The following is a 13,172-nucleotide window of genomic DNA, read 5'->3' as shown; positions in this document are numbered from 1 at the left end:
ATAATATAAATTATTTCAATTTCTGATATGTACATATACATCTTTCGAAATCTGCAAGGATTGTAAATGTAAGAGCAAGTAATCGCGACAGATGATCTAGTTATTCTGATCCAAACATAGGTAAACTTACATTGTGTCACTAACCAGGAAGGCATTACAGACACACTTCTACATTAAAATCGAGTATCTCAAAATAGCCCAGACCAAAATAGTCGTGCATAGTCTTCGCTGCTACTAGACACGCCACCAGAAGTTAGTGCCTTCCAGTTGCTGTCGAGCAGCGACGTGCCACTCGAATGTGTTCTCCAATTAATTAATCTAATTAATTTCACGTTTTTCAAGAAAGATAATAATAATTAGCTCAACGTTTCCATTGAACAATTTTGCTGAGAAATTAGTGCGGAAATTAATTACGCGGAATTAATTCTAAAAATATACGCATCAATATTACTAAAATAATTTAACCGCTAATTAATATCAAAGAATATATTTTAATCAATAATACCAATCTACTCCACGACTATTACATAATAAAAAATATTTGAAATACAAAGAAAACTATATAGATATATATTAATACTATCATAAAACTAGCTCTTCTAAACACTAATATCGTTAATTAAATAATGTTTCATTAATTTTTAATTACTATATAAAAAATATAAAAATTAAAAATTATGTCGGAAAGAGATTTGGAACCGGAAATCGGCGGATTTTTCCGCTCGAATTTGTTGGCTGTGCGAAAGGCGATTCGTCAACAGGACTTCAAGAAATTCGCCGCTCTCGAATCGAATGGTAAGAGGGTAGCTTTCATCCTGAGCTATTCCGAGGCTCATCAATTACCCCTGGATGTGAAGAGGCCCATGGTTAAGGACAGCAATGGTGCTATTGAACTGAAGGAGACTGGAAACAAGCTGTTCGGTCGCGGCGAATTTGCAAAGGCCTTGGAAACTTATTCGAACGCAGCTCTTTTAGCACCTTCAACAGGTAAATACACATATGTTGTCTATTATAATGTCTGTATTATTTAATCCAATTATATGCGTGGCAAAAAATTAATATATTTGCGCAATTAATAGTATAATTTTATAATGTTTGTTAAATAGATCTCCATTGTTTTTCCATAATCACTTAATTTATTTGAAAATTTTCAGAGCACATTGTTTGACATTTTTCTATTAATAATAATTCACTTACAATTATTGGTTATTTCGATTGATCATGAACACAGATTTAAATGTTTAGAATTAAGCGTCATCCTGGCGAATCGCTCGGCCACTCTGTACCACTTGAAACGTTACGAGCACGCATTGGAGGACATAGAGGAAGCCTCGCGACTCGGTTACCCAAAGGATCTCTTTTACAAACTCGAGGAACGACGGGCCAGGTGTCTGCTGGCCCTGAAGAGGCATGACGCAGCGGTCGAAGCATTTAGGCGGGCTCTCCGGACCCTAGACGACGCCAGGATTCCATCGGAACGCAAGCAGAAGTTCGAGACGGACATCAGGATGATGCTCGCGGTAATGGACAAGGGTAAACAGCTCAACAAAACCGCCTCGAAGAATCTCCCGCGACTTAACAAGCAAAGTCTATCCAGCAATCAGCGTTCTGAGGAGAATCGCGGCAAGTTTATCCCCGAGAAGCAAAGGAATCTTCGATATCCCGCTTGCAGTAGCGCCGTGGAGATCAAGAACGGCGGAGGTGACGTGGGTAGACATGCCGTGGCGACCAGGGAGATAGCGCCCGGAGAGATCGTAATCGTGGAACGACCGCATTGCGCATTTCTATTGGCAGAGAACAGGTGAGTCCAAATAATCTGGCTGTATATTTCTCTTCATTTATCTCGTCAATTATTTGTTTATATTTATTATCAACAGTTAAGGATGCTATGTGAATTCTGCAATATTAAAAATTCATAAACTCTCGAGGAGTCTTACATTATATGAGAATCTATTTTATTAGAAAAATATAAAGATTGTAATGTTTTGTTTTATTATTTTTTAATTTTTTATTTCTTCTATTTATATTTTCTTCAATCAAGGTTTATCTATCATCAACGAAATATGCGTCTTAAGTGCATGAAATTATGTGACTAAAATGATGATTGATTTTCAGACTCACGCATTGCCACTTGTGCTTCGCAAGGATATCCGTGCCGATCCCAGCGGCTTGTTGCACTTGTAGCTGCATTGCCTATTGTAGTCGTCGTTGTAGAGACGCGGACGCCCAAGTGCATCTGCGGGAATGCAAGCTGCTTCCGATCCTATGGCATTCGAAAGCTTCGGTGACGTGCTTTCTAGCTTTAAGGGCGATCACGCAGAAATCCTTCGAGGAAATTATGAAGCTGAAAAAACAGCTCGCGGATTCTGGAAGCGCGTTGAACATCTCCGCGAAGAATCCGTATCGAGGAGATGATTACATGACCTTCTACAATTTAGGTTGATTAATGAAATAGAAGTATAAAAATATATACTAACTTGAACGAAACTATAAAATAATAATTTAAAAAAGTAACTTTTTTAAAGTTAGACTCTTGTCATGTTTCGATACGTACATAGATGTACATAAAAATGTTGTTAAATTTCTTGCTTTAAATTATCACAAAGTCAAATTATTTAGTTAATTAAACATGTATCAAAGTTTTTTTGTACAAATAATCTTTTTTCTTGTACCGAGATTTTTTTATATTTTTGATAGTGACTCATGAAGACAAAAGATTGCCAGAGGATATTTTTCACAGAGCTTATATGGCGGCCTGGCTGCTCAGATTGCTAAGAATCAGCGAGTATTTGCCAGAAAATATAAAAACCACCGATACAGCGGATAGCAGATTATCCGACGAGGAGTTGTTCATCGCGGAGCTGCTGTTACACAATTTGCAGTTGCTGCAATTCAATTCGCACGAGGTATAAAAACTTAATACAATGTTATAATTTTTCGTGCGTACGGGCGACGCAGTTCATTATTGTAAAATTATTTTTATTTATGTTAAAGTAACTTTTATATTAATTTTGCATTATAAATTGATTATTTAAATTCGTAATTAAATTTACATTATCGTATTTTCTCTCATAATTATTAATTGTATCGTTTGTTTTCTAGATCTCAGAACTAGTAAGACCGAAAGGTGAGAAAACACTCGCTAAGGCCAAAAGTATATTCATAGGCGGTGGTGTTTATCCTACGGTAGCGATGTTAAATCATTCGTGCAATCCTGGCGTAGTACGGTAAATAATTAACATCCATATCATTAAAATATTATTATTATTTATTACTAAAAAAGCTGAATTATTTTTCTAAATATTAATAATTTATATAAATCAATTATGTAACTTATGTAACTCTTAATTATATAAAATATTGTTATTATTAAAATATTGTTAAAACTTAAACTAATATTTTAATTATTGAGAATATATTAATTCTTCATATTTAAAAGTTATTTTATTACTAATATTTAATAAAAAGAATAATTTAAATTTTGTAAATATGTAACATTAATTATATTATATAGATACTTTATCGGCACGACTATGATTACTCGTGCCGCTCGTACAATCAGAGCGGGTGAAGAGATCTCTGAAAATTACGGTCCAATCTTCACAACCACGCCCGAGAATGAACGAAAAAGAAGATTGAGAGTGCAATATTGGTTCGATTGCAATTGCGAAGCGTGCTCGGGACACTGGCCACTTTTGGAAGAATTGGATCCAACAGTATTAAGGTATTTATCAAGCTGATCAGATGTTAATTATATGGTAAGATAATTAAAACTGAAATAATTATTAATAAAATTATCTCATGTTATCTTAGCAAATAACATATTAACGTCAATATTATTTTGTACGATTTATTTCAGATTTAAATGCGAAACCGGACTGTCTTGCGGTAACGTGCTGCTAGTTAAAAGCGATACGAATGAGTTTATGATCGGATGCGCGAAATGCGGCAAGAGTACAAATATATTGAAGGGCTTGAGAGCTCTCCAAGATACGGACGCACTTTTCAAAGTCGCGTCGACGAATCTTGAAGAGGGTAGAAACGAACTGGCATTAAAAGCTTATTTGGAGATTTTGAAGTTGCTAGACGAAACTCTAGCGTTGCCTATCAGAGATTATCACGTCTGCCAGCAGGGAGTCAGATTGTGCGCCCTTGCTTTAGGCAACACAGCTTGCATTTGATCATTTGATGGAGCTCTAAAGAATCTACATAGAATATTCATATTTTAAATTTCCTTATTGTGTGAGTTTAATAATTTTTATATTAATTTTTAATTAATTATGAGAAAAATTAATATGAAAAATAGAAAATTAAAAAAAAATTTTCTTCTGGTATTTAAAGATATTTGTTTCTATCCTCAATGTACATAGCTTTCTAAAATTTTTTTATAAAGATATATAATTATATACATATTGCCTTAAAGTATCTTATCAAAGAAAATAAAATCATTTTTTACCACATTCAGAATTTTGCTCCATAAAAAATTGAATCTGTAATGATAATTTTTAGATTGTTTAACATAAGGGGGAAAGGTACATAAAATATTAATACTTATACTATTCATTACTCACTATATTATATATATATATATATATATATATATATATATATATATATATATATGCTATATTTTATATCCACTTGATATAATAAAAAAAAAAATAGAAGTCGCATTCACAATATACAAAGAAAAGCTACTAGCATTGCGATTTTATTTTTTTATTAGTATCTACAAATTTATTCGTGTCGTATCTTAAATTCCGAAAACTAAATACAAAATAATTCAAATATAACTAAATTTTCGCTTTCTTCTCGCATTTTCCTCAGATAATCAATAATCATTAATAACAATTAAGAACCTTACAAAAAAAGTAATGATCGAATTTATTTTGTACATAGCATAATCAGACATAATCAAACGATCAATTTGACGTACGTAATTGTTCGTGATATAATATATGTAATTGTATGTATGTGCAACAGTATAATTTGGCTGAGTGTATATGTGTTTACACGTTATATAGTAGTAAACTTACGAGGAGAATACGACTTATATACTAAACTCGCGTTATTCACAAAATTCATTCGATAGCTTCCGCTATTTTTTTTTGTCACATTTTTATCATAATCATTCATAGTTCCAAACGCGAGCGCGCGTGTATACATGTATGTGTGGTTAACAATTAATTTTTACGGCATTGTCTCTCGCTCTATTTTTCATCTTTATTTCTGTCTTCCGTCCAGTTGATCCGTTTTTTCTTTCTCTTTTTCTCTCTCTCTCTCTTTCTCCCGAACTTTTAGGATCTAACTGTAATTAGATAAAAAATACAAAGCTTAGAAAAAAAAGAATCTTGGTAAACTTTTTCGTGTCTTTTTTTGCTCTTTTCGCTCTTATCGCAAGAAAGGACATTGCTGTCTGCGATAAATTTTGATCACACGAATGCGGAATTCTTGCCATGTCACACAATGACAGGATATTTTTTTATCCACATATCCAATCACGTCAATTTCACACAAAAGCCCTCGTCCCCTCAGAGGCGTGTTCGAGCGTTGAAATGTTTCTTTACTGTTGCATTAATTTTTTCTGGTTCTCTTGTTTTGTTTCCCTTTATGTTTTTTGTTTATTGGAAGGAATAATTTTTCTTTTTTTTTAATTAGCAGGATTAATATATTAATACCGTCTGTCGCGGGAGTCCGAACGTGAACGGCGATCGCGGCTGCGGCTCCGAGTCAATGATCTCCTGCGGGGACTGCGAGACCTCGACCTAAAAGATTAAAGACAGTTTAGATATCGTTTTTATCTTGAGGTGGCAAGTATGATTATTAAAATCCGCTTCTCCGCTCCATTACGAACTTGGCAAATTGCTATTAATAACCGCAACATAAATAATATAAGTAAAACATTAATATATTGTTGTAGAATATTAACATTGATTACAAACTATTAATTTTTAATGTATTATGCAGGTATATAACAAAATATTATTTTATTAATAAAACATTTAATAAAAAATTTACTAATATAAAATAATTATTTATAATTATAAAATAATGACAAATAAGCAATCATAAAAGTATAATTGATTGTTAAATTAATTTTTATGCTAAATATTTATAAGTTTTAATAATAATTATATAAACAGTAATTATGCATAAATCATTTTTGTATTGTTTTTTCTTGGAAGAATTATTCATTTATTAATCTGATTACGTTACTTTTATTCTAAATAATATTAAATTGCTGAAATAAATTAAATTAAGTAAATTATTAATTTAATTTCCATTGCTAGAAGTAATATTAAAAAATAATAATGTTAAATTTTCTGTTCGAAATAGAGCAGAGTGGCGTAATAGAACACAGAAATGAAAAATCATCGCAAGGCAACTGTAAGAGAATTAGGATTATCTAATTTCTATTTTGCCTAAAGGGTGATATATATAAAAATTATAGTTATACAGGATTAATAATGAATTAATATAAAATGATGGCTCACCAATCGAATGTGAAACTAATCAAAGAAAATAGAGGATCAATTTTCATAACCAAATTAAATTTTTTATCAGTAAATGTTATATATATATATATATATATATATATATATATATATATATATATGTATATGTATATGTATATATGAGAGATGTAACAGATATACTATTTTATATTTATATTATTGCATATGTGTGTCGGCTTGGAATTCTCCGATTCAATTAAACATTGATTATTATAAAAATTCGATTAAGAACAATCCAATAAAAACTTCATTTATTTAGTTTCTTAATAAAGACATTAATACTTCACCGCAATAGGCAGAATTCCTCGCCGAAACGACAACAATAAATTCAAAATGATAACTGTATGTAATTCAGAAAATAAGAAAAAAAAAAACAAAAACAAAAAATAGAAATAGATAGAGAGATAGAGATAAAAAATCTTTGAAAATTGGTGAAATACCAGACAACTGTGAACATGTAGTGGTGGTTGGTGGTAGTTGGTTGGTTGGTTGGTAGGTGGTGGTGGGATGGTGTGTAGTAGGTGGTGATCATTTCGCTTTTTTTGCGTTCGCTCTCGAGAAGATCTTTCGGCGGCAACTCTCGCGCGCTCAGTTGTCGTCGTGGCTAAACACACGTCCCTAAGTGATGGTCGACGAGTAGGAGCAGTAGCAGTAGTGGTAGCAGTAGCGGTAATACTAGTAGTAGCAGTGGTGAAATAGAAACGTCGATATCGAAACGACGAACAGTCGAGAAGACAGTCGTTCGCAGTCAAATGAAGAGACGCGCCAATGGATAGAATTACTGTGTAGAAAATCTTTTTTTTTTTGGCACCGCGCGATCGATTCATTCAAGATGGTGGTGGCCGATGGGTGGTGTTTTTTCTCACGGTGGCAAACATTTTTGACAATTAACTCGGTGTGTACCACTGCCCCTCCCCTTCCCGGGCTAAAGCTGAGACGAAGAGTCGAAGAAGGTGGATCACAATAACACCCGGTGATCAGTCGATTGGTGGTTGGTAGTGGTGATGGTGGTAGTGGTGGAAGAGTAGTAGTAATAGTAATAGTAGTAGTGATTGTGGTTATCGAAGGGAAGAATCTCGTAGTAGAACGACGGACGATTTGTTTTTGCAGCGCAACGACGGCGAACGGGGGGACAGCAACAAAAGAGGCAACGCTTTTTCTTTTTGAAGATGGCTTTCTCGGCACTGACGGTATTCTGGCAGCACGCGAACTGTTGTTTCGGTTGTTGCACCATTGTGTGCTGTGTGCGCGTTGCAACACCATAACGCACAACTTCGACGGACGACGTGACGTGACGTGACGTGACAGACGTACGGACGGCTTCCTATATACTCGGTGACTTGGTGGTGACTGATGGTGACTTGGTTGATTGGGAAGTTAGTGGGCAGGCAGGCAGGCATATATATATATATATTTTTTGTTCAGTTTTGTTCGATTGGCGACGATTGCGAGATTGATAATTTTGTTTTTCGCGTACGAATACGCTTTTTCACGGTGGCTGTAGTAGTAGTAGTAGTAGTAGAAGTAGCAGTAGTAGTAGTGGCGGGGAGACGAGCAGAGCTAGGAGCTGACGCTGGTAGAATCTGCAAACGTCAGTTTTAGCAATATAATCATCAACATTATCATACTCCTGGCCACTATATCACGTATTTTTCTTTTTTTTTGTTTCTCAAATTTTTATCACTTTCGAAAAAAAAAACTTTACGAATCAAGAATGAAATTGCATACACATGCTCGCCTTTCGCCGTTATTACCGATTGATTTTTGCATTCTCCTTTATCCTAGACTGCCCACTCGAATGCATACGAAAAAAAGAAGAGAGGATCTCTCTGTGCTTCGTGCTCATCGACTCGGATCTATATGTGATTGATCTATATCGCTTCAGTTATATATCACGTTCTCATCGCGACGCATCGAGCATATCAATTTTTTCATCAAGTGTAATATCGACTTTAATAAAACAAATTAATAAACTTTTTAGATTATGATTATACTCAAATTATAATTATCTGCTTTATCCATACTGCGGTGCATGTGCGATGAGAAGTGACAAAAGCACAAGTGTTCTTATTCGACTAACATTTTTCGGTATCCAAAGTCCTAAGAACAGGAACAATCGCAAAAATATAAAACTTTAAAGTATTTATTGATCAATAGAATCAATGTAATTAAGAAAAGAACTTTCAATATATATTATAATCTCCTTATAATTACACACAGAATTATTAATAAAAAATATCAAACAGCAAGCAATCATTCAGAAGTTATAATTCAAAAATTGAGATATGAAACAAATTATAATATTTTGTATTATTGCCATTAAGAAAATATTATTCATTATCTGTTATTATATTATTAGATAATTTTGTTCTTTCGCAATCTCAACCTTCCATCACGTTATAGTCATTGAACAAAAATGCAAATGCAACTTTATAAAGCTATCCCTCTCGTCTTTAGATACCGAAAAAATCCCTCTTTTCGAAATCATCTAAAGAATAAAATCGATAATGATGATACAGCAAATTTACGAAACTCTGAACACTATAAGTGCATAGTACAATTCCTCCTTCCAAAACTATCGCGCGCGCTGACGTCATGCGTTTCTGGGATTCTCAATCCTAAATTTCTTTCTCTACTTTATTCTGTTATATAATTTCTAAATCCTCCTCGTTTTCATTTACTATCGCATAATTTGTTCACAGTCCTATGTTTTCCCCTCCAAAACTTGATTGTTGATCAAGCACTATGTTTTTTTTTTACCGCTATTTGAGTGTCCAGCATTCGCCACAATCAATTACACCCTCTCTAAGCCTTCCAATTATAAGTTTCAAATTCAAAGACAAAACGATGATGAAATTAATTAATTAAGCGGAAATTTTTATAGAAATCTTATATGTAAACTTTTTTTTTCATGATTATTGATTAATTCGCTCATCAATTCGTTTTCAACATCGTCCTACGGATGTCTCTAAATGTTTTTAGCGACTATAGTGACTACGTATCTTACATGATATAGATAATGCGGACAATGAATATACGTATAAGCATGCATATCCTATGACAAATATAAAATCGCGAAATATGTATACCTGGTTATCATCTGATTTCTTTTGCCAGATCCATCACATAGATCCTAAAAATTTTCACAAAGCGAGATGCGAAAAATAATCAAACAGCGTGAGAAAAAGAATTAATTACCTGGAGTAGCGATTAATCGGCGATCTTCGTGGGCTTCTCGACCAAGACCTACAAAAGATTTAAAAAAAACAAACTAATATATGTCTGTTAAATATTTTGCTGATGGCCTCACGTACTGAGATATGTTTTTTTTAAGTAGTACCTGAAAACTGTAATGAACTTTGACAGCAAGGAAAACAGAGAAAGAAAGAAAGAGAGAAAAAACAAGCGGATTTTTTTGCAATGGAGTGACGAGGAAAAGAAGAGCAAAAAAGTCTTACCTCTGGTAATGATCCAAGGATTTCTTACAAGGACTGCAGAATCTAGACCTAAAAATTTATAAAAAAAAAAAAAAAGAAAAGAAAAAAAATATATTTCATACGTGTAGCCAATTGTTTGCTAGCATGTATACACAGGCATGTATACCTGAGAACATTACAATAGGAAAGAAAGAAATAATAGAAGGAAGAGATAGAGAAAATTAAACGCTAATTAATACTCGGAAGCAGAAATCGTTATCTTGATTTGTGTTCTAAGATAAAAGATAATAAAATATTTTTTTAAAAATGACGTAGTAAAGCAATATAAAAAATATGCTTTACATGTGTTATTAATATATATTAACAAATAACACACATTAACAAAAAAAGTTCATTATAATTTATTAGCGACGATAAAAAGTCATTAATTAAAAAATTATAATAATTCAAATAAAAATTATTTTATTAAATTCATTAAATAGTAAGAAGAAATAAAAATACATATTATCATCCTATATTTCTCTATTATGTTTTTAGAACTAGATTTAAAGAGCAAGAACTTTGTTCCACGAGTGTTATTGGGTTACATAAAATTTATTAAAATTAATATTTTAATTCTTTACATTGCAAAAAAAATTTCGCTCCTCTCTCTCTCTTTCTCTGATATTTAATATTATAATTGTATATTATATAAAAAAAATTAATATTAATTATGTTTAATACATTTAATGAATCTATAAATGTGATAAAATAAGTAGAAATCCGCGATTTATCCTTCAATATCTTTTATCTTAGTACATTGGAACTAAGTCCTAGTGTGCCAATAACTCTCTATCCGCACAAACATGCAGCGTAGATTTAGTCATGCTCTGACTAATCCCTGGTACTTTCTATCATACTCATGCAGTCTTAACATCTAATCCTGGTATAATTTCTACAAGACTTATTACGCGATATGTGAATCCGAATTATTGCCTATTTCGAACTGCGAACTCGCGATTGTAAACGAGGAGGAAGATTAGCCAGACACATTCAAGACAGAAAGATAAAAAAAAAAAAGAAACGAACACGATGTATAAACGTAATACTAAGTATGTTTAACGGCATTCTTACATACAGAGACATAAGAAAGGAAAAAATATTGACTCATATGGTTGTGACAATGTGCATAAAAATGTTCATTGAAAAAAAAAGGAAAAAAAAACCGTGCTTTGTTTCCCTGATAAGAGCGCACTCCTACTTTTAAGATAAGAAAGAGATGCTCATCTCCATCATGAATACCTATATTGGCAAGGGAACTACTAGACAGTTTCTGCCGCACCTCTAACATTTTCCTCGCTGTGAAGTTCGCGGTTGCTGCGAAACAGCGCAAGTTTCCTTACCTGGAATATCTAGGACCAGGTCTGCGCCCACCACCGCCTCGTCGACTTCTTCCAGACGACATTTCTACTCGCACTCTGGTGCCACACAAGTGTCTGGAAGAAAATATTAGCTGTAAAAAGCTATTTTACTGTCCTGTATTATTTTTCTATCCCTTTGAAAAAATACAAGATGAAAACGACAATTATAGTAGCAATTTTATAAGTGATAATTGTGGCAAATAAATAATTAATATTCAATAATTTCACTCATCAAAACTTTTTCAACATTAGATAATTGTAAAATTTACCCCATTGTTTATAATTTTATGCTTCTAATTGTGTTTGTACATCTCATTATTCCTAGCTAACGATTTATATATTATCATAAAAAGATTGGATTTATTGTTATAAACATTATTAATATTTGAACTTACATTCCATCTAGTCCTCTCACTGCGTCTTCAGCATCTCGTGGGTCTTCAAATTCCACAAATGCGAAACCAGGTGGATTTCTGGCTACCCACACATTTCTCAGTGGACCATACTTACTAAACTTACCCTCTATTTCATGTTTGCTAGCGCTACTACCCAGATTACCAACATAAACCTTGCAGGATAGATCCCACTCACGGTAGCGCGACATTTTTTACCTACAAATTTAAAGATAGCACACACATATATATGTAATATAATTTAATTTCAAAAAATTCATGAATATCAAAACAATAATTCATAATTCAACAATGATACCAATATCTTCGTCGATAGCCTTAAAAGTCACATTTTGACTCTATTGATATTTTAATAATAGAATATCCCAAGTCTTAATAGTAAAAACAGTTTAAAATTTATTTCTTAGCTTATGTTAATCATCTCTTCTGCATCAACAAATATATATATATATATATATATATATATATAAATTTTATAGATTTTTTCAAGCACTTTAAAATAATCAAAAAATTGAAGCTAATAAATACATATAATTCTAAAGCTTATGCTCTTTAGCATGCTCATTAAAATGTAACTAGAATAATCAAAATATCTCATTAATAAATAATGAAATATCCATTCTATACACCAAGCGCGATACTAATCGCCTCGGAAAAATTTCAAAGGATGAAATTCTATCATTTCATTCAATCAATCGAAAGCCAAACAATCGCGTTCAAATTCGTTAATCTTTATCGAGATTGAGAATTGTAACAACGCCATGTCACGTTCACTATCTTTCTCAAATCTTCATTAGTTTTTTTATCTCCTTTCCCCCTCTTTGACAAGTTATTTAATTTTTCACAAATATACATATGCGTTGCACGAATTTTCAACATTTTTAATTAAAAAAATAAACTTAATTCTTTTTCCTGAACAACAATCTTCTTTCCCGCTATTTTCTTACTTTATTTATCGGACGTGACAACGAAAAAGGCGTTCGTCTTCGTTATCGAAATGACGCCATGGAAAGATTTGAGGACTTCCCGCAACTTTTCCCATGACGTCGAACGGACGAATATAATGTAAAAATATCTTCGAGAATGACGATCTGATTGAGATAATCCATACCTTGCAAGAGTTGTTGTTGAAAGAATCAGCACGACCAGCTGGTACAACGCACACGTTCGTTTATCACACGATACACGTAGATCGCGTAGAAATGCGTAGAAATGTCACAAAATGGCGACTATCAAACGAGCCACCTAACTCCAAACCAGCCTCCCACCTTAACCGCCTTCTCCCACGCGGTGTGTGGATCATAGACATGTAAAACATATAGTCGGGAAGCTGCCGATATGAGTGAGAGGTCCCTATCTAGTTTCTTTCGGCTGTATACTTGTGATTGGTGGATGGACAGAAGTTGT

At 33.0% G+C, this 13,172-nt stretch overlaps 2 protein-coding genes across 9 annotated transcripts; one reads left to right on the top strand and one right to left on the bottom strand.

Moving 5' to 3' along the window:
- The first annotated feature begins 59 nt into the window (after positions 1–59).
- Positions 60–4,593, top strand: LOC126854420 (SET and MYND domain-containing protein 4-like). The gene is made up of 7 exons (XM_050601135.1): positions 60–987; positions 1,246–1,801; positions 2,116–2,438; positions 2,698–2,906; positions 3,103–3,227; positions 3,515–3,724; positions 3,860–4,593. Exons 1-7 carry the CDS (start codon positions 678–680, stop codon positions 4,179–4,181), a joined length of 2,055 nt encoding a protein of 684 aa, XP_050457092.1. The 5' UTR covers positions 60–677; the 3' UTR covers positions 4,182–4,593.
- A 102-nt stretch (positions 4,594–4,695) lies between these two features.
- Positions 4,696–13,042, bottom strand: LOC126854435 (RNA-binding protein 1-like). Of its 8 annotated transcripts, none has more exons than XM_050601166.1 (6): positions 12,877–13,042; positions 11,748–11,963; positions 11,335–11,427; positions 9,974–10,021; positions 9,714–9,761; positions 4,696–5,765 (listed from the first exon to the last, which is right to left on the bottom strand). In XM_050601166.1, the coding sequence occupies exons 2-6, from the start codon at positions 11,954–11,956 to the stop codon at positions 5,672–5,674; spliced, it is 492 nt and encodes a 163-aa protein (XP_050457123.1). In that variant the 5' UTR covers positions 11,957–11,963; positions 12,877–13,042; the 3' UTR covers positions 4,696–5,671. The 8 variants fall into 8 exon arrangements, with proteins under 8 accessions (XP_050457123.1, XP_050457119.1, XP_050457117.1 ...); XM_050601162.1 differs by lacking the exon at positions 9,974–10,021 and having other exon boundaries at positions 4,696–5,308; positions 5,679–5,765; positions 12,877–13,040; XM_050601160.1 differs by lacking the exon at positions 9,974–10,021 and having other exon boundaries at positions 12,877–13,041.
- Positions 13,043–13,172: the final 130 nt, after the last annotated feature.

Source organism: Cataglyphis hispanica, chromosome 14 (assembly GCF_021464435.1).
Source record: "Cataglyphis hispanica isolate Lineage 1 chromosome 14, ULB_Chis1_1.0, whole genome shotgun sequence".
In the NCBI taxonomy this organism is placed as follows: domain Eukaryota; kingdom Metazoa; phylum Arthropoda; class Insecta; order Hymenoptera; family Formicidae; genus Cataglyphis; species Cataglyphis hispanica.
This window is presented reverse-complemented; position numbering and strand designations above follow the sequence as displayed.